General features: G+C 60.6%; 3 protein-coding genes across 3 annotated transcripts in view; 1 reads left to right on the top strand and 2 right to left on the bottom strand.

Annotated features, from left to right (window-relative positions):
• Positions 1 to 7,673, bottom strand: part of SPEG (striated muscle enriched protein kinase) — a 38,718-nt gene extending 31,045 nt beyond the window's left edge. The window contains 1 exon segment of the mRNA XM_018072574.2: positions 7,265 to 7,673. Coding sequence (XP_017928063.2) covers positions 7,265 to 7,673 — 409 coding nt within the window.
• A 3,325-nt stretch (positions 7,674 to 10,998) lies between these two features.
• On the bottom strand, positions 10,999 to 15,522 carry DES (desmin). The gene is made up of 9 exons (XM_018072469.3): positions 14,893 to 15,522; positions 13,367 to 13,427; positions 13,096 to 13,191; positions 12,847 to 13,008; positions 12,630 to 12,755; positions 11,704 to 11,924; positions 11,522 to 11,571; positions 11,176 to 11,258; positions 10,999 to 11,057 (listed from the first exon to the last, which is right to left on the bottom strand). The coding sequence occupies exons 1-9, from the start codon at positions 15,441 to 15,443 to the stop codon at positions 11,016 to 11,018; spliced, it is 1,392 nt and encodes a 463-aa protein (XP_017927958.3). The 5' UTR covers positions 15,444 to 15,522; the 3' UTR covers positions 10,999 to 11,015.
• A 6,582-nt stretch (positions 15,523 to 22,104) lies between these two features.
• Positions 22,105 to 26,800, top strand: DNPEP (aspartyl aminopeptidase). The gene is made up of 14 exons (XM_029959906.1): positions 22,105 to 22,110; positions 22,241 to 22,334; positions 22,413 to 22,501; positions 22,584 to 22,697; positions 23,014 to 23,139; positions 23,278 to 23,408; positions 23,770 to 23,854; positions 24,281 to 24,388; positions 24,623 to 24,700; positions 25,029 to 25,112; positions 25,380 to 25,540; positions 25,695 to 25,734; positions 26,131 to 26,232; positions 26,587 to 26,800. The coding sequence occupies exons 1-14, from the start codon at positions 22,105 to 22,107 to the stop codon at positions 26,782 to 26,784; spliced, it is 1,416 nt and encodes a 471-aa protein (XP_029815766.1). The 3' UTR covers positions 26,785 to 26,800.
• The last annotated feature ends 280 nt before the right edge of the window (positions 26,801 to 27,080 follow it).

Here is a 27,080-nt window from a genome sequence, read left to right as displayed (position 1 = left end):
GCATGAAGCATCACTGGAGCGCTCCTCCCTCCATCCTTCCCCCGCCTGCCTCCGCCTCCGCCTCCCCGCCAGCCCTGGCACACAGTGACAGCGGCGGGGGACAGGCAGGGCACAGGTGGTGCCGACGTTGGGGACGGGGGGAGAGAGGTGCAGCTGGGGCGGGCACATGGCCTCCCCTCCTCTGGCTTTGGCTGTACAGCACCCAGGACTCCGAGTCCCTTGCCAGGCAATGTGGCTGTATCACTGTTCTCCATCCTGCCCCACAGCTTGGGACAGGGGTTCTTCTCTCCTAGGACACGGACCACCACTGCAACTCCCACATGAAGGCCAACTGGAATAGCAACAGCACAACACACCACGCCAGCACTCCATGTGCTACCTCCAAAGTGTCCCCAAACAGGGCAGTTTCACTGCCACAGCTCCACAACCCTGCACCTAGCAGCACAGCCACAATGTGCTATGGCACTGCCCAGCCAATATCCAGGTTTGCCATCACTCTGCCAGCCTCCATGCAGTCCCCCACATCTTCCAGTCACTGGCAATGCAGAAAGATCCCCTTACCGAGACAGGTGTGGGTCACAGCGCTGCTGACCTGCTTGTATGTGACAGGAGCTAATATGGGCAGTCTTTCACAGCAATCCCCCTGGCAAACCACATGGTCTCCAGCCCCAAGCACCCAGTGCTCTAGGGCAGACCTGCCCCCCAGGTGCCTCAGGGCCCACACAGGATGGCAGGGCTGGGCTGCTCAGCCCTGGGGTAGCATCACTGCCTCGTGGCTGGAGACACAATCTTGACCAGGGAAGGTAGGTTGTTCTCCCTGTCCATGTGGCATGACACACCCAAGACATCCCCTTGTGCTGGGGTGAGGACCCACAGCACAGCTCAGAGCCAAGAGTGGGTGCCCAGGACTGAGATGTGATGGGGCTCCTAGGATGTGGGCAGAAGCTGTGGGTGGGAGTCCCCAGTGAGGCTGGTCAGGGCCATTAAGACCTATCAGTGCTCCTGGGGTGCTGGCACACCTGCCCTAGCTGACTGTTCCCACCCCTGCTGGCCTATCCCTGTTCTCTGGGTGATGCTGAAAATAGGACAGAGGGGCAGTTTCAGCCCCACAGCCTCAGCAGGGTCTGCCCTGCCTGCCATGCCACCCACAGCTCTTGGTGCCCCACAGCTCAGTGCCCTGCCTCACCAACTCACCAAACCCCACCATGCTCATCAGCCCCCTTCCCAGGCTCCTGGATAGGCTGCCAAGGTCCCAGCCCCATCAGCTGTTTGCGCTGCCTCCTCCCACTGCAGAGCATCCATGGGGACACTGCTGGAGGCCTCCCCACCCAGTGCTTGTCCCCATGCTGTTCACCTGTCCCCTGGGGAGGCAGCCACCCCACAAATGGCTGCACACAGGCATCACGCTCCCCATGATCCTTGGCAGCGCTGGCAGATTTTTTTCTGCTTCCCCTCCCAGCTCATGACTCCAAACGTGAGGCTTTTCATGACTCCATAATAACTTGCAAATTACCCAGTACAAAAGTAGCTGTTTATACAACATTTTTGTCAGTCCCACAATTCGAGTGATGCTGCGGGGTTTCCGTGGAGACCCCGCACGTCAGACGAATCCTACAAATGCCAGAACTGGCATTAAGGGAATCTCCTGTCAGAGCCAGAGGTCTGTGCTGGGCTCCCCAGCATTGGGGACAGAGATGGGTACCCCTGAGCCAGGGCCAGGTAAAGAGGTGAATTATGGGGCTCATGTCTGTCAGAGTACCTGCATCCAGGGTTTCCCTGCCAGGTGCTGTCACCCTGGCTGTGCATGCCTGTGATCCTGACGCATACCCACAGAGCCTGTGCCTTTTTTTTCACACTCCAGTGGGATTAAAAGCCTCATCAGGGATTCTGGGAAGAAGCACCAAGGCTTGGATTTGGCACATGGTGGTGCCAGGGCAAGGGTGCTGTCACCACAGCACCCTCAGGTCCAGCCCCAGTGCTGGCCCCAGGGAGCAACCACCTGTATCCAGCCAAAATATGGTCACTCTTGTATCCTCCGACTGACAGATCTGCTGCCTCATTGGCCATGGCTCCTGGCTGGCTGGGCACAAAGCCCTTCCCTGCAACTGTGGCTCTGTAGCCATCCCTCAGCAAAAGCCTCAGGAGTAACTGGTCTGCCCCAGAGATGCTGCACTCCTGGGAATAACTGGGTCACCTCCAAGGGGCTGTGCCAGCTGCAGGGACCAAAAGTCCTTTCCAGAGGCAACAGCACCTGCAAATCCCTGCTCCAGGGCAAAGCCAGGGTCTGCAGAAGGGGTCTTTTATGGGAGGTAATGGCTGCCTGCACCCAGGGCAGCCCCTCTGCCCTGCCCCAGCCCGCGGGCAGCCCTGACACTGCCCTGCTCCTGTGCAGGTCAGGGACATAGGGCAGGGGATGGGAGCCAATGCAACCATAAGATGAACAAGAGGCAGAGCTGAAGCAGGTCACCCGTTGCCACCCAGCTCCAGTTTCACCCACTGGACACGCATTGGCCCTGAGCAAGGCAGACAGCAAACATTTGCTCAAAATGCAGAATCAATTCCACTGTTCCAAGAACCGAAGCTCTCTATGCCTTGCTGGGCCTCTTAGGAGCCCTGCATGGATCCTGATCCAGCACCACATCTCCAGCCTGGCACCAGCGCCTGGCCCCAGCCAGCAGCCCACTTTTCTCCGTGCTTGAATAATTGATGTTGGTGTGTGCATGCAGCGTCTTGGGTAGGAGGAGATCAGGGCATGAATCTTTCATGCATTTGCACCTTCCGGAGCTGCTGGGGATGGTCTGCAGGAGGAGGTGATGTTCTGGGAGCCTGGGAAGGTGGGGACCATCCCCAGTCCTGTCCCCAGAGGAAATAAGTACGGCAGCAGGATGTCCCTTGTCAATGGGCAGGGCAGCACCACAGCAGTTTTTGGCCCTGGGCAAGAGCAGTACTGTGCTGTGACCCCTCTCCCAAGGGCTGGGACACCCCAGTGCCCTCCCCAGCATCACTTCCCCTTGCTGCCATGAGAATGGTTCCTGAGCACACAGTGCTCACTGCAGGCAGAGAGCACAAGGATGCAGGACAGCAACGTGACCTTGGCTTTGGGTGCCTGAACACAGAGCAGGACAGCAGAAGGCATTTCATCTCTGCCCTGCCAGCCCCACTCCCGGCATCCCCCTTGCCAGGACTGAAGGGCTGCATGCAGCGGATGGGGGAAAGCAGGCAAGAGTGCAGGCAGCAGGGTGGAAGTAACCAGCCCTTTCCCAGTGCTACCATGCCAGGGCAGTAACCTTTTGGTGTCAGGAGGCGGGAGGGGCACTGGGAGTGCTGGGAGGAGGAAAAGGCTGTCATCCCATCATGCAGTCCTGAACGTCGGTGCTATATTTACCCAACTGCAGGCCTGGGTTTCGGCCTCACGCCTGTAACACAAGCCCTGCAGCCCGCCAGAATCCGAGGGGATGGCACATTCCTCAGCAAAAATAACCCCCCAGCAGCAGGCGAGAGGGCAGGGGTGGAGGTGACTGACTGGACAGCTGCACCCACCGCCCTGCTCACCGGGGAGCAGCACTCTCACTCCACCAGACCTGGGATGGGGACCCAGCACATGTGGCCACCACACCAGCCCCCTGCCCAGGTGGCTGGGGGCAGAGCTGGGAGCTGCTCTGGGGCAGCTGGCATTCGACATGGTCATGGCACCACAAAGTATGGGACTAAAATTAGGCACTGAGATAAATGGCCAGAGATGCCGAGCCATCGGGGATACTGTTATCACAGCCATCCCCAGTGGGGTTCATTGTCATTGCCATGCACCACCAGCTGAAAAATAATGCCTACACTGTCCCACTGTAACTCCCTGCACAGGAAAGGGCTTTGCAGGGCCACCACACACAAGCAGCTCCTGCCCCCAAATCCAGGCGGGTGCAAGCTGTTCCTTAGGCAGAGGAAAGGTTCCAAGGCAGTTTGATTGCTGAGTCCAGGTGGAGGCAAACAGAGCAAGACTCTGCACTGGGAGCCCAAGATGGACACATCCAACCTTGAAACAAGAGGCAGCTCAGATGGGGAGGATCAGGCAGTGCTGGCACAGTGAGAGAGGGCTGGGCTCTAAAAGGATATTAGCTCAGGTTCTTAAGAGGTGATTTAATCCAGTTTACAGGGAAAAAATTCAGAAGATACAGCTGAGAGGTGATAGAGGCTTTAGCAAGCCTTGTGGCAGTGGAGCCATGGTGGGGACCAGGGCTAGCTGGAAGAGTGTGGAAGGAGGATCTCTGAATGGACCTGGGAAGCCCCTGGATCAGCCTGGTGCTGGTGTGAGAAGAGTCAATGCACCCTACCTGCACCCATGTAGCCAGGGCATGAGGGAGAACCTGCAGCAGGAGAAGGACAGAGCAATGGGACAAGGAGAAGACGGCATGGTACAGTGGGGATGATATGCCCCTGGTAGCCCCTGCCCCTGGCTGTCTGGACAGCCCCACACATGTGCTCCCCACTCCCCTTGCCGAGCACTGACGCACTCAGGGAACCTGGGAGAAGAGCAGGAGAAAATCATTAGTGGGGTGGAGCGACAGATTCAGGGCAAGAGATTAGAAGAGCTAAATCGGGCTCGTGTGAGCAAGGGGGACTGCTGAGCTGGTGCAGGAGGAGCTGCCAGGGCTGAGTGCAGAGATGGGCAGCATGGAGCCCCCCTTAAGCCACCTGAGCTGATGCTGGCCCCAGAGAGAGCTGCAGCCTGGCCTGTGCACCACAGAGAAAAGGGGGAGGACTGGACTCTGTGCCCACCAGAGACCACAACCCATCAGACGCAAATGGAGCAAGGGCATCCCAATACCTCTAGATACAGGGGATTGAGACTGCAAGTCCAGAGAAAGACTTCATCCTGCCCAGGGACCTTGCACACATTTCCCTTGCCCCACAACTGGCTGATGACCTGGCTCACAGAGTGCCCCAGGGAGCAAGGATGCAGTGTCCCTTCCCGGTATAAGGATAGTGGAGCCATGAGTGGAACTTCCACAATCCCTGGAGAGCTAGGTCTTGGTGGGAAGTGTGTGTAGGCCCTAAGCAGGGCCTCTATGCCAGAGGCCAGTGAGCCATGGCACATGTCCCGGCAAGGTGTCAGGGCAGATGGGTGTAGAGCAGTGACACAGCTCCTCTCTTTTCACACAATGACCTGTCTCACTGCTCAGCTGATGGCAGGGAGAAAGTGGCCACAGGAGGTGAACACGTTGAGTGCCAGAACCCCTCAATGGGGCCGGGTGATAGGGCTGGACCCCCACTGCATCCCATCCATCACCTCCACATCAGCATCCAGCAGGACATGGTGCTCCCTGGGCACTGCCACATCACACCACAGAGACTGTTCTGCCCTGGTGCAGGGACAAACCCACATTGGGGGCTGCCCTGCTCCTCACCCATCCCTGTGCCCCAGATTGTGCATAGCACCAGAGGCATCTCTGCCACAGGGCTGGTTTTTTGGGTGCCCGTTTGCTCAACGGTGGTGCGTCCATGGCCAAGAGCCTGCTGGGAGGAGTGCCCATGGCAGGGTGACATTCACACTGCACGTTAGGCAATCCTGGCTGCTCGATCCCTCCCTCAGCTGTCCCAGAAAGGCGGTGGTGAGGGCCAGCAGCTGGGAATTGGGAGCAGGGACGAGTGCGTCAGCACAACGGGAACGGGCACCTGGGGAAATCAGACTGGGCCATGCTGCTGGGCAGAGGCAGTGAGGCCCAGGCTGGTGTGGCCGTGGTAAGGTGCAGCTGCACACCAGAGTGTGAGAACAGGGTGATGCCCTGCTGCCCCACCCCTGGGACAGTGTCTGTCTCCCATTCTGCACACATCACACCACACATCCGACTGCACAGTGACACCATTCCCAAAGGTGTGATGTACTGTCACACTCTGCAGATCCACTGCAGGGCAGGACCCCTCTTGCATGCTTCTCCAATCCTCCTGTTATCCCACCAGGCTCGTGAGCAGCACATACATCTTCTTCCATCCTCCAAACACCACTTTTCCAGACTCCTGGCTCTCAGAGCACAATACCTCCTATTCCTCCAGTGCTCCTCTTCAGCACTGACAGCATTCCTTATGACCTGCCACTGCCATCCAGTCCCCCCTCAAGGGGCAACATCTCTGCTGTGCCTCCTGTGCTGCAGCTCCTTCCCTGGAATCTCAGGGCTCAGCGTTGCTTTCCTCACTCCATGCCCTCATTGTCCCCGTGCAGGCAGCTCAGCTCACATTTCAGAGCAGTGCCACCAGCCTCCACATTTCCCAACACTTCAGTGTCTCAAGCAGGTTGCATCCATCCTCCATGGGGAAATGGCCTCCATTTGTGCCAGGGAAGACTTAGTATTGGAACAGGATGCCCAGGGAAGTGGTGGAGTCACCATCCCCAGAGGTATTTAGAAGACATGCAGTTGTGTCACTTGGGGACATGGTTTGATGATGGACTTGACAGTGATGGGTTAACAGTTGGACTCAATGATCTTAGAGGTCTTTTCTGACACAAATGATTCTATGACGTGATTCCATGATGATGGGGCAGAGTGGGCTGAGCCCCAAACCTGCCTGGCCCCTGTACAGGATGAGGCCCACTCCCTGTCTGGCTGCTGCACTCAGAGGTCATGGTGATGAGCGGAGGGGCTGCCACAGGGACCAGCAAATGCTGTTTAATTTTCCTTGGTTAATTAACAACTAGGTCCCGCCCACTGCAGGGCACAGGCTCCACCTACTTGTCAGCCCTGCCTCTTACCATGTTGTGTTCACCCAGCCCACCGGGGTCCCTGTTTTCCCAGTGCAGCTCCAGTGCCTGGTAAAGCTGTGATGGTGATACCACAGAAGTTCTGCCCACGGACAGCTGGTGCTCAGGGTGTATTGGGGACCATGTTGGTAGCTGTGGTGGGTGGTACCACCAATGCTGTGCGCCCGACCCCCATACCTATCTCTCTCTGTCTCTATCTCTCTCTCTCCTCCTGCCCTGAGCAGGCTTGGCATCACATGCTCCCGACAGCTCTGTGCCCAGCCCTGGCACCCAGCCTTGCCTGGCAGTGAGTACTGCAGCCACATGCTCGCTCCAGGCAGGAGAGCCACCCCGGTGCTGCCGGCACTGGGCACCCCAGCCTGCAGCAGGGTGAAAACAGCAAAGCTCAGCAACCCTGTCTGGCCCCAGGGCACACACTGAATCAAGAGCTTGCAAAGCACCTCTGCCACCCTCGGCAAACCTGTGCCCCCATCTGTGCCAGCACACCCGTGCTGGCAGCCACGCCACCCTTACCTTCCATGTCAATGATGGCCAGCACAGCGCTGGTCATGGCTTCTCCCCGCTCATTTTCAGCGACGCATGTGTACACACCGGCGTCCTCCTTCTTGCTGTCTCGGATCCAGAGGGTGCCATACTCCTCCCCGCCCTGGGGCAGCTGCTCTTGGTTTCGGTACCAGCGGAGGCTGGGCCGGGGGTTGCCCACCACCACCACCCGCAGCCGGATGTCACAGCCAGTGCCGATTGCAGCGTTCTTCAGTTTCCGCACAAAACATGGTGCCGCCAGGCGAACCGGGCCCTCCTTGGGCACTCCCGGTTCCACTGTGACCTTGGCACGCTTTGGGGGGATGCCGGGGCTCGGCGGGGCTGCACGGGGCTCTCCACCATCCCTACTCGTGCCACCACGTCCCTGTGCTCGGTGCATGGTCTGCAGCTCCCCCACCACCACCCGTGACTCCTGTCACCCCAAACCAGCACGTTGTGCCCCTCTTCTCCCCCTGCCTGCAGTCTGGGGGTGTTGGGTGCCTGCCAGGGGCACCGGGGCAGTAGCAACCCCCTGGTCCTGATGCTGTCTAGTTCAGCGTCTCCCCCCCACAGCCTGCAGCCCCGAAGGTCGAAGTGCTGTGGGCAAGCAAGGGGCTATATTTAGGCCGGGGGTCGGGTTCCTGCTTGCCAAGCGCCGCTCACCGAGCGCCCAAGCAGCGTAGGCACTCACAGCCCCATGCTGCCGCTGCGACCCCAAGCCCGCCCAGCCACTCAGGCACCTGCTCCTTGCCAGCCTGGGTATGAGTCCCACGGTGCCGGCCCTCGCTAGCCGTCCCAGGCTGGGCCGTGGCGTTCCCCCCCTCACCCGTCCCGTCGCCGCACGGCCCCCGCGAGCTGCTGCCTCTCTGCCCGCTCTCTGAAGTGGCAGCTGCTCTGATATGTCACATTCCTTGGCTAGGCTCCCCTTCTCCGCGCCTGCCGCCCTGGGCCTGCAGCTCAGCTCCACTTGCAAAGATAGAAAAGGGCCAGCACCTTTCCATATTAGCAGAGAGGCTCGTGGGGAACCTAGCCGACCTCTCCCTCTTCCCCTTCTCCAGCAGTGTCATTGGATCAGGGCAGAGAGAGACCCTGGCGGCATGTGGAGGGAAAGGACACCATCATACTTCCTGCAACGCGAGACCCCAGGCAGGAGCCAGCCTGAGGGGCCCCTTCGTCCCATTCCCAGCAGGCAGTAGAGGCAGGGATCCCAGCATCCCTGATGACCCCAAATCCATCCTCCCAGGGGGCTGCAAACACAACAAGACTGTATTTCCCTCACCAAACCCCTGCCTCACTGCCTAAGGGTAACCAGAGTCCTGGCCAGCCCTGCTTGGAGCAGGAGCACCCCACCATTTGGTTTTTGGGGCACCCCATTGGAGCTCCCACATGCTGTGCTCCAGGCAGCAAGCAGCCAGGACTATCTGTAACAGATGCTGCCTGGCCACCCCCGGGCAAGGCAGGGCTTCCCCATCTCTGGTGTGATGGCACCTGGCCCCAGCCGCCCTCGCCAGGGGCTGTAAATCTGGGTGAACAGGATGCCAGTGACATGGCACGGTGCTTCCCAGCTGCAGGCCAACCCTGATGTCTTTGGCACAGCCCACTGCCACCAGCCCGAAGGTGCCAGCATCAATGGAGCATCACCAGTGAGGAGAAGACCCCAGGATCTCCCAACTTGGATAGCTGGGGCACAACAGAATGGGATGCCTTGCTAGACCCACATCCTCACTGCAGAGTGGCTGAGCCAGCCCCAGGGTCTTTGTGACTGGAGAAGAAGCCCGGGAGAGGCCTGGAGGAAGGAAAAGGAATGCTCTGTCTCCTGTCTGTCCCCAGGGGATGAGGTCTGTCACAGCTAGTCTGGGCCAGTGGGGAGGGAGGTGTCATCCCTCCCCATCCAGCCTGGGGACTGTCCTCGATGTCACAGGGCCACCTGCTGGAGACAGACCTTGAAATCCAACACCCTCTAACTGGGGTTTGACACACTGGCCTCTCCATCAGGGACCCCTCAGCCCTGCTGGTAGTGGCACATGCCTTGTCCTAAAACATCACTCCCTGCCAGGCCCACTGCCCTCCCTGGGATCTGCTTCCTAGCAGAGGAGTGTGAACCCTTCAGCACCTCCTGGGGCAGAACAACCCTGAATTGCTCTCTCTCATGGGATACTTGACCCTGGGTTCCCCTGCAGCATCCCCCATCGCTGAGGTGAAGGACACAAAGCCAAAACCCCCACATTCTGACCACAGGGAGCACGGCACATACATTGGGAGGAAGGTACTGGCAGGTTGAGGCTGCAGGCTGAGCCTGGAATGCAAGCATAGGGTGGTGGGTCTGATGCTCACAGGGTACCAGGAAGGAGTTTGATTTGGGATGAGGGGGGCTTTGCTTGCAGGTCAGTGACAGTGGGCAGGGCTGTGAAAAGCCCCAGGCAGGTGTGGATTTGGGCAGGGCTGTCCCAGATGAGGGCAAAAAGGAGGTGGCTGTAGAGCTAAGGGCCCCCAGGACATGGTGTGTGGCCCTGGGTGTGTGGGGGGGACATGGCACCATCACTGAGAGCCCCTCTAAACCTGATCAGGGCTTGACTGTTACTGCCCCCTGTCCCAGCAGGGCTCCCCCACCCAGTGCAACTGGGAAATGCACCACCACAAGCAACAAAATGCTCTGGGACACCTTCAGCGTGAGGGCCCACAGCTTTTGGGGGACCCAGCAGCCAGGGAAGAGCAGCCCAGGGAATTGCTGGCCCCTCCATCCACCTGGCCCTTGTGATGGCCCCCCCCACGTGCTGCCTCCCCACCACCCACCCTTTCTCTGCCCCAGAGATGCACTGAGAGGACAGGGTGATGCTCCGCTGTTTATTTTGGCCGCCTGAAGAGTCACATAGATGTGGTGGGGTGGGGGTGCATTGGGGTGAGGGGTGGGGATGCCTGCCCTGGCCCCCCGGGCCTCTCTCTGGCTCCTCCCATTCTCTCCCCCCTCTCTCCCATTCACTCACTCCTCATCTCTCCTATGTCCACCTACGGGTACCCTCTCGGCTCACGAGCCCAGACCCGTGCAGCCTCCGGCTGCTGGGGGTCCCCGCCATGGTGGGGGCGGGCACTGCCCTCCTCTGCCCCACAGGCCTTTATCTTGGCTGGGGGGAGCGAAGGGCCCCAGCCCCCCTGGGCTGGGGGGGACATGCAAGCTGGGAGCCCCCTTGCTCTGAGCCAGGCAGAGAACAAGGGGCTCAGCCTGGACCACCCCTAGTTTGTCCCCATCCCTGGCATCGCCACTCTGCACCTGGAGAAGCGCCAGCTCCAGGAGGATGGCAGTGCTGGCACAGGGGGACGGGTTCCCCAATCCTATAGAATGAACCCCAAGCCTGTGCCCGGTGTGGGAGGGGCCTGTGGGGGGATCCAGAACCCGCTGCTGGGACCGTCCAGCTCTCCATGGAGCTGGTCCAGGCCACCACCTGCTCCCCCCAGCCCCTCCTGCCTGTCCCCTCCCTCCTGCCACCCCCCTTTGGCCCCGGCCTGATCCTGACACTGGTGTGGCTGCCTGTGAAGGCTGCGAAAAGCAGACCAAGTCTTTTCGAAGCCAAAGGATGGAGCCCAGGGGTGTGGGGGCCCAGAGGATGGCTGCATGGGGAAACCCCTCAGGCGCAGTGCCAGGGGATCACTGAGGGCGAGGCAGTGGGGGAGGAGGGCCCATGGCCGGCCAGGACGGAGCAGGACAGAAGTGCCGAGTGGGCTTGGGGGATGGAGCAACGTCCTGCTACAGCACTTCATGCTGTGCTGGGGTCGCCTCACTCACCACCTGTTGGAGAGAGGCACTGTGAGTCGCCGTGCCACACTAGTGCCCAGAGTGCAGGAACAGGCGTCGTGCTCGGCCCCCTGTCTCCCCACCACCGTTGGGTGGCACCCTCTGTGCTCACCTCCCCATCACGGGTTTCGATGGTTTTGATCATCACGGTCTTTTTGGTGTGCACTTCAGAGCCCCGCTGCTCTGGGCTGGTCTCTGCAGGGAGAGGACACAGGATAGGACCACAGGATATGTGGGGGCATGGGGGCACAGCAGTGGGGCTGGGGCTGCTGGGGGGCTTCAGCAGCCCTGGCTCAACCCCTCTCTCAGCTCATGGCAACACCCAAACAAGTGCCCCCACATCAGGAACTCCATGTGGCAGCTGTGGGTCCCCAACTTGCCAGCTTGGCTGCAGCCCCCCAAGAGGGAGCTTTGCCCCCAAACTAGGGACCCTGGGGGACTCATGGGGTGATGCTCACCTCGGAAATTAAGTGCAGAGGCGAAGGTCTGGTGCATGGGGATGCTGATCCTGCGGGGACACAGAGGGGAAGCTTAGTGCCAGTTAGCTCTAGCCCTCAGGTGGCTGCTCACGAGGTTGGAGCCCCAAAAAACAGCTGACCCTGCTGGTCTCCCCAGCCTGTCCTGCACCCCTGCCACTCACCGGTTCTCCTCGCCCTCCAGCAGCTTGCGGTATGTGGCGATCTCTACATCCAAGGCCATCTTGACATTGAGCAGGTCCTGGTACTCACGCAGATGCCGGGCCATCTCATCCTTCAGATGCCGGATCTCCTCCTCCAGGCGGGCAATGGTGTCCTGGTACCCACCGGCCTCCCCCGCAAAGCGCTCCTCCATCTCCCTCATCTGGCGCATCAGCGAGTCGTTCTGGAGAGACACAGGTCTCGATAAGGGACAGAACCCAGAGGAGCCAGGAGTCACCTGGGGTGGGAGCTGGGGATGACAGGGGGTCCTGGGGAGAGCTGTGGTCAGCCCTGGGCTGGATCCAGCTGATGTGGGACCATGATGAGTGACTGTCATCCTCCATCAGCCCAGCGCTGACCAGCAGGATCTGGCAGGGCAAGCTGGGCATATCCTGGGCAACCCTAGCACTCTGGTGTCCAGGCTCCTCAGCAAAGCCATCCTACCCCAGCAGGAGGGCAAGGAGAGCTGCAGGAGCACTGGATAGCTGCCTGGGGTTGGCACTGACACACTGGTGGCTGCTGGCTGGCTTCTTTGAGTATGACTGTGTCGGAATGGAACTGTTGTGTACTGTTTGTTTGCAACCACCTTCCCAGCCTGCAACCAGACACCCTGAGCCCTGCGCCCGCCTGCCTGGAGCCTCCCAGTCTGGATCACCTTTTACAATCTGTGCCTTGATCCCAGGACTCTGTCAAAACACCTCGCAGGAGCCAGGCCACTGTTGGGGGAGGCACAGCCCACATGTGGGGTACAAGTTCCCTTGTGGCAGCAACTCAGAGAGTTGGAAAGAGCCCTCCACCCCAGAGATGTCCCAGAGGTCCCTGAGCAGCCCTGGAGCAGCAGGTCCCTGCAGGAAAGCTGGAGGTCTCCCCAGTGCTGCCCTCAGCTCACCGTGCCCTTGAGGGCATCAATCTCGCAGGTGTAGGACTGGATCTGGTGCCGGTACTCCAGCATCTCCTGTTTTGCTTGCCGCAGTGCATCATTGTTCTTGTTGGCTGCCTGCGTCAGGTCGTTCACCTGAGGAGAGACCAGGATCAGTGGGCATGGCCACCGAGATGGCCGAGACCCACTGCACTGGAGCCAGCCTGGAGCCCACCACCCCCTGTACCTTGGACTTGTACCACTCCTCGGCCTCAGCGATGTTCTTGGCAGCAATGCTCTCGTACTGAGCACGGATGTCCCGCAGCGCAGCCGTCAAGTCGGGCTTGGAGATGTCCATCTCCACCTGAATGTGCTGCTCCTGCAGCTGTGCCTGCAGCTCCCGGATTTCCTGGGTGGGCAAGGTGACATCTCAGGGCACCCACTCCACCCTCCCTGCCCCACAGGTGCCACTGGGAAAGGGGACACCCCAACCAACCTCTTCGTGCACCTTCTTGAGGAAGGCGATCTCCTCCTGTAGGGACTCGATACGTCTTTCCAGGTCGATGCGTGCCAGTGTGGCCGCGTCCACATCCTGGGGGGGACACAGAGTGAGGGGTATTGGGGGGTTGCTGGGAGAGCACCAGGGCTGGAAAGTGCAAAGCTGTGTCCAGGACCATGCCATGGTGCTGGGGCCAGGCTACCGGGGGAAGATGGAAGTGGGAAGGGAGGCAAGGGTCTCACACCACATGAAGGGGACAGGTACTCACAGCTCTGAATGCAGCGAGGTTGTTCTCAGCCTCCTCCTTCAGCTGGATCTCCTCTTGGAGCCTGTGGACAGAGAGGGGAGGCTAGGGGGTTCTGGAGGAAGCCCTGTCCCTCCGTGGTGATGTCCCCCCAAGCTGTCCCTTAGTCCAGCATGTCCTGGTGGGAAGACAGCAGATTGTCCTGTGTTCCTGGCAGGCAGCAGAGGGCTGGCAGGGGGCCAGGGGCTCTTCCTCCCATTCCCTATTATAGTCAACGCCGGAGAGATCACAAAGGCATGAGGTCAGCTCGGTGCCATGCGTGCTGCCCCAGCCCTTATAGGGGAGAGTGACCAGCAGCTGGGGGGGATCTGGCCACTAGGGGTCCAAGAGATAGCCATCAGCTGAGCCATCCCAGGCAGAGCAGGAGGACAGACAGGTCTCAGCGATGCTGCAGGATGGGGTATGGAAAAGGGACTGCTGCTGGGGGTCCCAGCTCAGGGTTGGAGATCCGGGCTTGTGCCAGGGGACAGGACACTACTGAAGGCTGCAGGCCCATGGAAAGGCAGTGGGGAGGAGATGGAGGTGCCCAGGCGGTACTGGCACATGAGGTGACAGGAAGCTGACACCTGTTTGTTCTGGGCCTTGCTCCTCCCCTGTCATTGAAAGTTCCTCCATGCCACCACTCCCAACCCCCCAGCACTGGGGCTTTGCCCCATTAGGAGCATCTATGTTGTGGCTGGGGTTACAGAGGGATGCAGCAGGCTGTGTCACCCCCAGAGGATGGGTACTGGTGTCCCCAGGGCACAGGGTCCAGGAGGGAAGGTGCAGGCCAGCATCAGAACATGCAGCTCCCCCTGATCATTCACCCCTACTGCCAGGTGCCCCACACTGTTCAGTCCCTGGGGGTTCCTTCAGCCTGGCCACCCTTGTGGCTAATCCCCACTGGCCCCAGCTCTCTTCCCCAGCATCAGCCAGGTCCACAGCATCCTTGGGATCTCCTGCCACTCACAGGGCATTATGGACACCCACAGCAGGCCTGGAGCATCTCTGGCCTGCGGAAGTGCTGCTTCCTCCCCTCCCTCCTTCATGTCCGGAGCTGATGGAGCACCCTCCCCGGGTTATCCTCCCCCTCACTTCCGCCTGTCTGGCTGCCTCTGTCTGCTCATTTATCCCACAGAGCTCAGCTCACTCATGGGCTCGCCAGCCCTCCCTGGTGTGAGCAGAGATGGGGACCCCATGGTGAGGTGCACTTCGATCTCCCTTCTCTGGGTGTCCTGTGGCATCCCAGCCCAGCCTCAGCTCCACCGTAAGGGAGGGCATAGGGACACCCCTACTACCAGAGCCGTCCTGCCCACTGGGTGCTGCCTGGGCATCGGGACAGGGGTCAAGGGGAACAGAGTAGTGGGGACATGATAGTCTATGAGCATGAGGCACAAGGATGACAGTAACCACCAAAGGGGCTGTCAGGGCGATCTCTGCCACCACCCATCCCTGGGGATAGAGATGTACAGATGGATGCCCGCAGGGACACTCCAAGGGCCCCCACTCACTTCTGTTTGAGCTTCTGCAGGTCATCGAGCAGGTTGTCGCGCTCGACCTCCACACGAGCTCGCTGGTTGGTGAGCAGGTCCACCTGGCGCCGGAGCTCCCGCAGCTCCTCCTCATACATCTCAGCCACGCGGGTGGGCTCCTTGCCCCGCAGGCGGTTCACCTCGGCCACCATGAGGGCATTCTGCTGCTCCAAGAACCTCACCTTTTCAATGTAGTTGGCAAAACGGTCATTGAGCTCCTGCAGCTCCACCTTCTCATTGGTGCGGGTCTGAAGGAACTCCTGGTTCATGGCATCGGCCAGGCTGAAGTCCAGCAGCTCACCGGCACCTTGGTAGGCACTTTGGTAGGAGCGCAGGGGCGTCACGCGGGTGGTGCGGAAGCTGGACAGGCTGGGGACGGCCGAGGTGCGGGACACCTGGTAGACGCGGGAGGTGACGGAGCTCCCGCTGCTGCCCTTGCTCCCGAAGGAGGCACGGGGAAAGACCGGGGAGCCGCCGAAGGTGCGGCGGTAAGAAGAGACGCGCTGGCTGGAGGAGTAGGACTGGCTCATGGTGGTGGCGTGGGTCGGCGAGGCCGGAGCAGGGAGCAGGCGGCGGGGCTGGCGAGCGGCCGGCAGCTCGGAGAGGCGTCAGGAGGGGAGCTGCGCGCCGCTATTTGTATCCTGCTGACATCAGCCCGCCCCTCCTGACTGGCCGAGGCAGCTGGGGGATGCTGCTGCGGGGGGATGGCCCCCAGCCCCCGCCCACTGCCCCTCACCTGCCCGCACCCCCTGGCAGACAAGAATGATACAACGATACCCATGGACCCCTGAGCACCGCCGGAGTCCCCTGGAGCCTTGACTCCGGCCCCCAGTGCTCTGCCCTGTCCCTGGGGGTGTGAGGAGAGTTAACTGGGGCAGGCTGATTGTGACCCCCCTATCAGGGTGCAGTGCCACCCACGAGGGGCCCAGACAGACAGACAGCTTAGGTGGGTGCCACGAGGGAGAGAAGGGGACTCAGACCCTCACAACAAACCCTCATTTGACACTCTTAAGCCAAACCTCATGACTGCTAGCCATGGTCCCAAAATTGGTCTTGAGAGCCCCAAAAGGCCTCTGATGATGCCCTGACCCACCCCCTGTCAAGAGTACCAGGGGTGCCCACAGCTCTCCATGTGGGGCCAGACTCCAGCCCCCCAGAGAGTGAACAAGGAAGAGCCCAGGAGAGGGGTTGATGTGGGGGGACTCCTGCCCTGAGTGTGCTTGTACAGACCCACCACCCCAACTCCCTTTCTGACATGGGGGGCTGAGCACTGGCCAGGGTCTGGGCACTTTTGAGTGCTGCTGAGTGACCCCAAGCAGGTGCTGGGTCTGAGCCCCAGTGACGGTGACGTCAGCCCCCTGTCCTTGCTCAGGCACATTCCCAAAGCAGCAGGCACCCAACCAAAATAGCCTTTCGAGCTCATACTCATGGGGCGTGGGACATACATACATGGTATTTATAGCTGGGTGCCTCCCTGTTAACCCTTCTTGCTCCAGGCATGTGGAGAGCACAGCTGGATGGGGACCCTGCCTGGAGCAGCTCCAGGCCCTCTCTGGCCCCCATCACTCCAAGAGCAGAACAAGGTCCCCAGGTTATCCCGAGGCACTGCAGGCTCTGTCCTGTCTCCTCAGTCTTCCTCTTGGCCAGAAAGTACATTGAGGATCAGAAAGCCCAGCCCATCTCTGCAAAAATTCACAGAATGGGGAATACCCCAGTCCTGTATAGGCAGCCCCACAGCTTCCCACTTCCTGGACAGATGGTAGGCCAGATCAGGGAACCCCAGGGCCATGCACAAACCTGTGCCAGCTAAAGAGGTCATCCTGAGGGAGGGGAGCTGTGCTGGGGGAGGGTGCCCCTTGCCTGGGAAGCACCCCCTCCTCTCAAGCCCCCCAGCACACTTGGTGACCCCCAGCTCTGTCCAAGCTGCACTGTTTTGGCTGACATCAGCTGGCTCAGCTCCAGTGACTCTGTCCCTGGAGGCCCTGGTGTAGGGGACCGTGGTGCCACTGGGCACGGGGTGACTCAGCAGCAGGAGCAGTGCTCAGCCCTGACTGGCCCCACACCTTCTGGCCTTCTGTCCTGTCTGTAACATAGACACCAAGCAGTGCCATGGCTCACCCATGGCAGCATCAGGATGGCAAAAGGTTGGGCTTAATCATGGAATCATTCTCAACTGCCCTGGCTCTGGAGGCACTCCTGCCTGCTGCCTGCCTGCTCCATGCCATCTGAGGGCCAGCGAGGGTCTTGGTCCCATATCCATGCAGGTGGGCAGGGGCTCGATGCCCCACATCCCTTTAGCCCCTCCAAGCCCCCCATCCCTGGAGCTCCTCCCAGCCACCCAGTTGCAGCATGATGTGGCATCTTCCCAAGGGTGCAAGCTGCCTGGCGGAGCCTGCCTTTAAAAGGGAAGGTATTTCCAGATGGGGTTGTTTCATACCATCACAGGGGGAGGATGGAAGAAAGGGGGGCTTGTGGGGGGAGAGTAGATGGAAAAACAGACAGCATCCTTCCTCCTTCTGGCCCTGTGCCGAGCATGCCCTGCACATCCCTGAGCTCCGCACGTGTGCCCTGCAGGGTGGCAAGCCAGTCCTTAGCTGGTGTGCAGAGGGGTAGGCAGGTGCCCACACCAGTGAGGGGGACCCCAGGGATCTGGGACAGCACACCTCCAGCTGTGGAATTCAGCCATCCCTTCCCATGACCCTATCCTGCTGCCGTGCCAGCTGGGGTGTGGGGAGGAGGGACTCCCTAGGGGTGCTGTGTCCAGCAGTGCCTGGCACCGTACCCTGGTAGGGCAATGCAAACCCCATCCCAGTCCCAGGGAGCCCTTGTTTCCATCGTCATCCCACATAGCAGGGGTATGCAGGGTTGGGGTGCTCCAGGGAGGGGAAATGCACTCTTGGGCACTGGTGCTTGGAGGGGAAGTAGCTCAGAGTGGTTAACAAGGAGCATCCTCCTGGCCCTGTTCTAGGACAGAGTGCTTGAAGTGGCCTTTCCTCAGCTGCTGTGACAACCTTCCGGGCTGGCTCTGTGCAGGCAGGGGGCCCCATGGCTTTCAGAGGGTGGACAAAAGCCTTGGACTTTCCACAGCCTCTTAGGAAAGCCCCGTCTGTTTGCAGTACCCAGCATAACGGGAAGAAGGGACAAAGTGCAGGACCCAGAAACCCTGCCTGAATCCCACGCCAGGGACATGACGCCAAATTCCATGCCGACCAAAGACCCAGAGGCTGCAGAAAGTGAGGAGGCTGCAGAGAGCAACAGTGCAAGGCTGATTCCTGTCCTGTCCAGCCCCATTCTGCCTCCCCACAACTACATCCCAGGCCAGGCTGACCCAGACCAGCAGAGCCTGGGAAGCGGCTCCTGAACCCCCGCACTGGCTTGGTCCCAACTTCCACCGAGCTGTGGATGAGGCTGCTGCTGGAGAGGCATTTGGAGCTGGAATGTCAAACAACTCCCTCTGGTCATGACATCCCTGTGAGCAAAGCCAGCTGCATCCTGCAGCCACCCCTCCTCCCCAGCCCTCCCTCCCTCCCTCCCGCTCCCCCAGGATTTAAGCCCTTCACAGTCTCCCCAGGCTGCGGGCATCTCGGGGCTCAAAGGATGCAGGGACGGGGTGCTGACCCCTCCTTGGCCCTGGACCCTGCCACCAGACCCCAGTGCCCCCCTCACGCCTGGCCCTAGCTCAGGGATGAGTGGAGGGATGGGAATGAAGCAGCGAGGGCATCCATCCCCTCACTCCTGACCCCTAGCTGTCTCCCTTCATCCCACTCCTTTTACAGCCATGAGCCTCCCAGGCATCTTTACCCTAAGAGGGAAGGACTGTGTGGCCCATTCCTCGGTGCTGACGGACCCAGGGCACGATCTATTGTCTAAATAAGAGATGTTCTCCTTCCTTGCCTGGACCATGGCCCAGCCTGGCACAACAGGGTCCCAGAAGCTGGTGGGTGCCCTAAAGTCTTCAGCCCCCCATCCACTGTTCACCTCAGCTGTCCCCATGCCTTCACCCACTCCAGAGCTCAGGACAGCACCAGTGGGCACACAGCCTGTCTGGCTGTTTCTGGTCCCCATCCCTGTGTCCCCAAGTGATGGGGATGCTGAGGACAATGTCCTGTCTCTGAGTGGCACAAGGATGCTGGGGGCGCCTGGATGCCCCATGGCATGAATGGATGCTGCCGGTGTCCAGCTGCAACCTTTGTGGATGCCGGGAGGTGTTCACTTGCCCCCCTTGGTCTTTGAATATCCTTGGGTTGAGTTGTTGTCTCCATGTTTCACAAAGTTGCTGGGGGTGACCTGTTGCTCCCAGGGCCATGTAGCTGCTGGGGATGATCAGCTACCTCCGTGTCCACGCAGATGCCTGAAGCATGCGTCTGCCCCTCCATCTAGAGCTAGCCCTGTCATCTGTGGGGATGTTGGGAGTGTTCACCCATCCCTGCAGCCCAGGGGCAGGCTTGGTGCCCTCATGGTCCATGGGGGTGTTCACCTGCCCCAGTGGTGTGGAGACACTAGGGATGCTCAGCTGCCCTCGTGGTCCACATGGATGTAGGGATGACTGGGTGGCCCACGAGGACGCTGGGGTGTCTGTCTGCCCTCCCACAGGCCTCGATAGTGTCACCCATGCCAGTGAGATGAGGTAGCATTAGCCACTGCATCGCTGGCAGCTCACGTAAGGCATGGTGGCCATTCACTCAGCCTCCAGCAATGCCTGGGCAGTGATTTCACTTTCCCATGCTCAGACACGTGGGCTGGGATGCGGGGGACCGCCTTTGATGGATGCCATCCTTTTGCTCATCCTGGCAGGGCTGGCTAGGGGGGATCCAGGCAGCCTGGCAGGCAGTGGGAGAAGGGGGTGGCACTTCCTGGAGCTCTGGCTGTTTACAGGCTCTGTCCTGGGCCGTCTTTCCATTAACCCCTTCCAGCAGGGCTAAGCACTGTCTGCCAATTCCCGAAGAGTCCTACCATCAGGGAACACTTCCCAGAACAAACCCTGCCCAGAATCCCACTCTGGGCTGCCAGGGGACATGGGAAGGGCCACAGTGCCCTGTCCCTACTGGTTCTGTCCCTGCCAGGCACCCCTGGGCACATGCATGAGCCCAGTTCCAAGGTGCATGCACTCCAAGGATAAGCTGGTGCCTTTTTGGGAGGGCTGCACTAGGTGGTCCACGGGGCAGTGTGGAATGCGGACAGGAGCAGTGTCTTCCCAGGAGCATGGTGATGGGGTGGGGGGCAGCCACGACAGGTGCTGCGCAGCCCTTGGCACCCAGCCAGGGGTGAGTCAGAGCCCACCCGGAAATAGCCATCGTGAGCTTTTTCTGGAAGCCTCTCTGTTCCGGGAATAGCTGTGGCATGCCAAGGCACTGCCCTTTGCCCGCTCCAGCAGGGCTGGACGAAGGCCACACCCGGCCCTGCCACTCACCCCTGTTCTGACACCCCAGATCCAGGCACCCCCTGCTCCTGCACACATCCCCACTGGGACCCATCTACCCTGGGCACCTGGCTACTCACCCGCTCTGGGCATCTACCAGCTGGGGAGCCATGGGCTCCAAATGTCCCCAGGTGTCCTTCAGGCAGAGCCCGGAAACCACCCAACAGCATCTGACCCTGAGCTGGGTGCTGGCAGCAGCAGGGGGTGATGCTGGCAGGAGGAGCATGGGCACAGCCGCCTGGTACCCACTTCCCTTTGGCTGGGGTGTACTGGGCAGTGGCACGTGCATGCCAGCTCCAGGCAGGGGTGCTGGGTGCTCCCAGTCTGGTCCCGTTTCAGTGGGATGCTGGTCCTGTGTTTTGCTGTGGTTGACTTGGAGACCCTCCAGCTGTCTGTTTGCATGGTGCCAGGCAGTGGGAGTGCTTGTTCCCTTTTTCTGGGGAGGAGAGGCAGGTGCTGGGGGCTGGGAGCATAAATCCAGAGCTGTCAGGAGCTCTTGGCACGATAGGTCACAGGGTCAGGTGGAACAGGACCACCATTTTCCAGTCCCCAGGACACAGACAGCATTCTCCAGCTAACAGGGTGTCCATGCTAGTGACTCAGGAGATGGGAATTCAACTGGCACCCAACACCTGGGCCCTATGCAGCTCTCACAGGCTGCCACATCCCTCTCCCAAGGCTGCACACCCATTGTCTGGAAGACAAAGGATCCTGCTGGGAAACGATACACATGGACTGATGGAAACCCAAAACCCCACTGCTGCACCCAGCCCATGCAGAGGACCCAGCCAAGAGTAAGAGGCACCCCTACCCATGCGAGTCCAAGGGCTCCTATCCCCTGGGAGCACCCCAGCTGGGGTGCTGCCCTGCCACTGTGCCAACTCTCAGAACCCTGTGCATCACTGTCACTTGGAGACATTGGTCCTCAACATGGCACCAGGGGCTTGTGCCTTGTTTCCTGTGAGGGTTGAGCAGTACCAAGGCAGGGGAGCAGCAATGATGGGGGGCAACATCTTGCTTTACACCAGCGACCTACCCTAGAGATACTCAGCCTTTGGGAAGTGTTCCCCTGTGCACCTGTACCCCACTGTGCATGGGCCAAGCCCTGTTTTGGGGCAGCCCCTATTCACCCAGTGGCTGCAATTCGGGCACACCCCAGGGCAGGATAGGTGATCATCCCTGGAGAGCCTGTGTCAGCGCCTTCTGGCTGTGTCCCACTTCCACTCACCCATAACACAGCTCTGTCCTGGCTTTGGCAGGCACCGGGTTTGCCTGGCCTGGGCCAGGGTGCAGGGTGAGTGGTGCACGGTGTGGATTGCAGGGTGCGAATTTTCAGGGGGCAGGGTGTGGGTTGTGGGATGCGGGGTGCAGGATGCAGGGTGAGGGGTGTGGGGTTAGGGTGTGCGGTGCAGGGTGCACAATGTAGATTGCATGACGTGGGTGCAGGGTGAGGGTGCGACGTGCAAGGCATGGGGTGCATGGGGTGCATAGGGTGCAAGGTGCAGGGTGCAGGGTGTGGATTGCAAGGTGTGGATTGCATGGTGCGGGGCGTATGGTGTGGATTGCGGGGTGCGGATTGCGGGGTGCGGATTGCGGGTGCGGATTGCGGGTGTGGAATTGCGGGGTGCGGATGATGCGGGGTGCGGGATTGCGGGGTGCGGAGTGCGGTGCGGATTGCGGCGGTGCAGGCGTTCGGGTCCGTGGGTGCGCGTTCCTCCGCGCCGGCAGGGGGCGCTGTGACGGCGCGGGCGCGCCGGCGGCGGTCGGCGGCCATGCAGGTACCGGGGCGGGCGCGGCGGGCGCAGGGGCGGAAGGGGCGCGCCCGGGTGGGGTCCGGTCCCGCGGGGATCCCCGGCCCGGGGCGGCGGTGCTTTGCCGCGTGCTGTGCGGTGACGGCGGTGCCCACAGGGCGGCGGCGCAGGCTCGAAGGCGGCCGCGCAGGCGGCGGCGCAGGAGCTTGGTGAAGTTCGTGACTTCGCCCAGACCCTACGGCCGTACCACGGTGAGGAGCTCGCCCGGGCCCCCGCCCTGCCCTATTCCCCTCCCCGCAGGCGGCCCTGACGGCTCTTCCCCCCCGCAGTGGTGGCCGAGTGCCGCAGCCGGCTGCTGCAGGCCGGTTTCCAGGAGCTGAAGGAGACGGAGCACTGGGACGTGCGGCCGGCGCAGAAGGTGAGCCCGGCGGGGACGAGACGGCGGGGGCTGGATGGGGCCGAGGGGCCCTCACCCCTCACCTCTGGCCCTCTGCCCCCAGTATTTCATCACTAGAAACTACTCCACCCTCATCGCCTTCGCCGTCGGCGGCCAGTTCCAGCCCGGGAATGGGTTCAGCCTTCTGGGGGCCCACACCGACAGCCCCTGCCTCAGGGTAAGGCCACCCAGCCAAGTGCTGGGACCTTCTCTGGGGCCCTCCAGTTTCATGCCACAAGCAAAAACAACCCTTACTTCCCCTGTACCAAGGAGCACCATTGTTGGCTCCTTACACATCCCAGATCTTCCTCCCAGAGCAGCCCATGCTGACCCACTGCATTGCTTTGCCTGCTGCTGTGTCCTCTGTGTCCCCTGTCCTGCAAAGCCCCTTGCAGCACCCTGTGCTGGCACCGTCAGCGATGAGGCTCTGGGCCTGCTGTGGCCAGTCCCCAGCATTTCGCAGTGCCATTAGTGACACCTCTGCTGTCACTCAGGTGAAACGTCGCTCTAAGCGGGGGCAGGTGGGCATAGTCCAAGTTGGTGTGGAGACCTATGGAGGTGGCATCTGGAACACCTGGTTTGACCGTGACCTCACCGTGGCTGGGAGGGTGATCATAAAGGTGAGTCTGATTTGGGGCAGGCACAGTGGGATAGCTGTGTGCCCCCAGCTCTGGGTCCTTGACTCCCACACAGAGTGAGACCTGCTGCAACCTCTCAGCTTTACAGGCCTGGCCCCAGCAGCCCTCCTTGTGTTTCAGGACCCGGCCACAGGGCGCCTGGAGCAGCGCCTGGTACGCGTGGAACGGCCCATCCTCCGCATCCCTCACCTGGCCATCCATCTGCAGCGCAGCATCAATGAGAACTTTGGGCCCAACACCGAGCATCACCTGTAAGGCCTGGTCTGGCCCCAACCCCTGGCCAGCCCTTGGGAGGGATGGGACGCAGCTGGAGCAGTTGCCCACCCTCAGCTCGCCCTTTGCCAGCTGCTGATTGCAGTGAGGAGGTCTGCAGTGGCTTTTCTTAGCCCCACAGAGTCCTTTCAGGAGATGCTTCCAAGCTTAGGACTTGGGAAGGACACTGGGGTGTCCTGAGGTGGCACAATAGATCTGTGCTTCAGGGGCTACCATGTTCAGCATGGTAGTTGCTCCCTGGAGGAGCAAGGCAGACACTTGGGAAGGATTTGTTGTGTGTGGCCCAAGCAGGTGAGGTGAGCAAAGCCCTGGGGGCTAACATCATTGTCTCCCACACAGGGTTCCCATTCTGGCCACTGCTGTGCAGGAGGAGCTGGAAAAGGAGGTGCTTATGGAGTCCACACCTTGCAGTGCTGTGGCCCAGGTGAGCTGAGTGCCAAGGATCAGTGGGGACTCTTGCTAGGACCTCACACTTGTCACCTTTGATCTCCATTCCTCAGGCACCTCCCACCAGGTTCCTCTTCCCCTTCTCCCCATGGACTGGTGGTAAACTTCCACTTGGCCTCACAGCTGTGTATGTGGCACATCTGCTCAGCCATCTCTGTCTTCTCACCCTGCTCTGCAGCCACTGTGTAGAATTGGGTGCACTTCCCCAAGGAGGCAGGGCAGGGGCCTTGCACAGGAGGCAGAGACCTGTCCTGGATGAGGTGGGGGCTTGAGCACAGGACATGTTAGCAGGAGAGAGGACACACCAACATGAGTGGGGTGTGGGACAGCTCTGCAGGGTGAAACAGGGGGCTTCCCCTGCCATCCACAGCCTGCCCTGCCCACAGCTCTGCTTTCTTCCCAGGCAGAGCGCCACAGCCCTGTCCTGCTTTCCCTGATCTGCCCCCAGCTGGGGGTGAAACCGGAGCAGATTGTAGAGCTGGAACTATGCCTGGCAGATACACAGCCAGCGGTGAGTAAGGGCAGGAGCCTCCTTCTGCCGGCACACAGCCTGCGGGCTGGCACTACACAGGTGTTTCCTGGCACACGTCCTCGGCTTGGGGCATGCCAGGGCTGGAAGCTGAGTGGAACAAGAGGAGGCAGCTCCTTAGGGGCACAGATGAGGGGACTGGAATGGGGACCCAGTGCAGATACTTTTTGGTGTGCCAGAGGCTGTGCCCTACTCCTCCTGGCTCTCTAATTGCAGACACTGGGTGGTGCCTTCGATGAGTTCATCTTCTCCCCACGTCTGGACAACTTGCACAGCTGCTACTGCGCCCTGCAGGTGAGAGTGAAAAGAGCCTGGAGGCTGCAGCATGGTCCCAAGGCACCCTGGCTCAACTTTGAGCTGGCCCAAGGCTTTGCAAGGAGGTGTGTTCCCATGAGATGGCTCTGGCTTATAGGAGGATCTGGTTTTGGGAGCTGCCCACTTTGCTGAGTGTGTGGGGTTCCCAGCAGCTCCCAGGGGTGTCTCCTGCTGTCACCGGGCCATGTGTGTGCCCACAGCTCCCTTCCTCCATGCTTTGGGCTCTCCTGGGAAAGTTCCTGATGGCTCGGTCCTCAGACTCCCAGGATGGCACTCAGGCTGATGTCCATTCCCCCCAATCCTGCAGGCCTTGATTGACTCGTGTGCGGCGCCCTCCTCACTCTCCCAGGAGCCCAATGTGCGTCTCATCGCACTCTATGACAATGAGGAGGTGAGTAAGGGCACAGTCTGGGATGGCTGGCACTGGGAGGGGCTCCATGTTCTTTGCTCTCCCCCACCCATGCCTGGCAAGAGAGAGACATCCCATGCCCCAGTGGAGGAAGCTGGGATTTGCCTACACCTACATGGAGTGTGGCCTGGTCAGGGGGTGGAAAGCACTCGTGTGATAGGAAGCAACTCTGCTGGCTTTGGGGAGTCCCCTGTCACTCAGCTGGCCCCTGGAGTGTTGGGGGGTTGTGCTGATGGTGGTTCTTGGCAGGTAGGGTCGGAGAGTGCACAGGGCGCGGAGTCCTTGCTAACGGAGCTGGTGCTGCGTCGGATCTCGGCATCACCACACAACCTGACAGCCTTTGAGGAGGCCGTGGCCAAGTCCTACATGATCAGCGCTGATATGGCCCACGCTGTGCACCCCAACTATGTGTGAGTAGCCTGAGCAGTGCCACAGGTCAGGACAGCTTCCCCTGCCACCTGAGGGGACATGTCCCCATCATTCCCCAGGGAGTACAGACCATGCAGTCTTTGTTGTGGCAGGGAGGGAGGGCTGTAGCATGAAACTCCTGCTTCTCTTTCGCAGGGACAAGCATGAGGAAAATCATCGTCCAGCCTTCCACAAGGTGAGGGCAGCCCTCTGCTTTGGGTTGGGACAGACACTTTGGGTCTGTCCTGCAGTGCTGTGGATTGTCCAGCTGCTCCCTGGAGCACAGTTTCGGGGTGCAACTCAGCAGCTCTCAAATGGGAAACATTTGTCCTGCAACAGGATTTGCCTGTGCCACACGTCTGATGTTGATCACTTGGGATCTCAGTCTTGTCCCTGGAGCCCTTCCCTGCTCTGAGCTGGGCTGCCCCTGTCGCAGGGCTGTCTCCATCCCCATAGGCTCACCCAGGGAGGAGAGAATGGTCTGGTGTGATGTGTGATGGGGTGGGACAGCATTGCCTGGGCATGAGTGTTTCCAGAGCCACTGATTATCCCTGGGTCCCATCATGGACCTGCGGCGCCTTTGCTTGTGCAGGGCCCTGTCATCAAAGTGAACAGCAACCAGCGCTACGCCTCCACAGCTGTCACCGAAGCCATAATCCGGGACATCGCCGCCCGCGTGGGTGTCCCTCTGCAGGTGAGCGCAGCTGAGTGAGCCCTCCTGGAACATTGCGAGTTTGGGCTGCAGCCCTGCCCCTCAGTTCATGAGAGGGGGCCTGTGCCAGAGCCCCACTCCTGTTACCATATCTGTGCCCACTGTGGTCTGTGCTGCCTGCTGCTCTGGGGCTCCAGCTCCACTGCTGCCTCAGGGAGCAGGCTGGGGAACAGGAAGGGAATCTGGCCTCAGTGTGTCCCACCTCTGGAGGATTTTGCACCCTGGCTTGGATCAGTGCTGCTTCCTTGTCCCAGGTTGTCTCCCTTCAGGGCTGAGGGCCCATGTGGGAGGCCGTGGGGCAGCATGGGGAGCTGCTGAGGCCTTGTCCCCCTGCAGGAGTTCATGGTGCGCAACGACACGCCCTGCGGCACCACCATTGGCCCCATCCTGGCCTCCCGCCTGGGGCTGCGCGTGCTGGACATCGGCTGCCCGCAGCTGGCCATGCATTCCATCCGGGAGATGTGCTGCACCTCAGGGGTGCTGCAGAGCATTACCCTCTTCAAGGTAAGCCCTATGGACCTCATCCTGTGCTGAATCCCCCTCCCTGCTCCTCTGCATTTCTTGCATCCCCATGTCCCTATCCAACCCCTGCCTTGGGACTGAGCTTTCCCACTCTCGAACCCTCTGGAGCAGCGCAGGTACCGGCTGCTTCCAGAGGTGCCCCCTTGCATACCAGCCTCCCCCAGTGACTGCCATCCCCAAATAGTTACTATGGCAACCAGTGCTAGCCTTGAGTCAGTGATGGGTTACTATGGCGACGTGGTCCTGCTCTCTGCGAGTAGCATGCCTGCTACAACGCTGCCTGCGTAACCCAACAGGGAGCCACTGCC

The sequence above is a fragment of the Manacus vitellinus genome, unplaced genomic scaffold (assembly GCF_001715985.3).
Source record: "Manacus vitellinus isolate BGI_N305 unplaced genomic scaffold, ASM171598v3 scaffold_22_pilon, whole genome shotgun sequence".
Lineage (NCBI taxonomy): Eukaryota > Metazoa > Chordata > Aves > Passeriformes > Pipridae > Manacus > Manacus vitellinus.
Note: the sequence above shows the minus strand (reverse complement) of the source record. Positions and strands in the feature narration are given on the sequence as shown.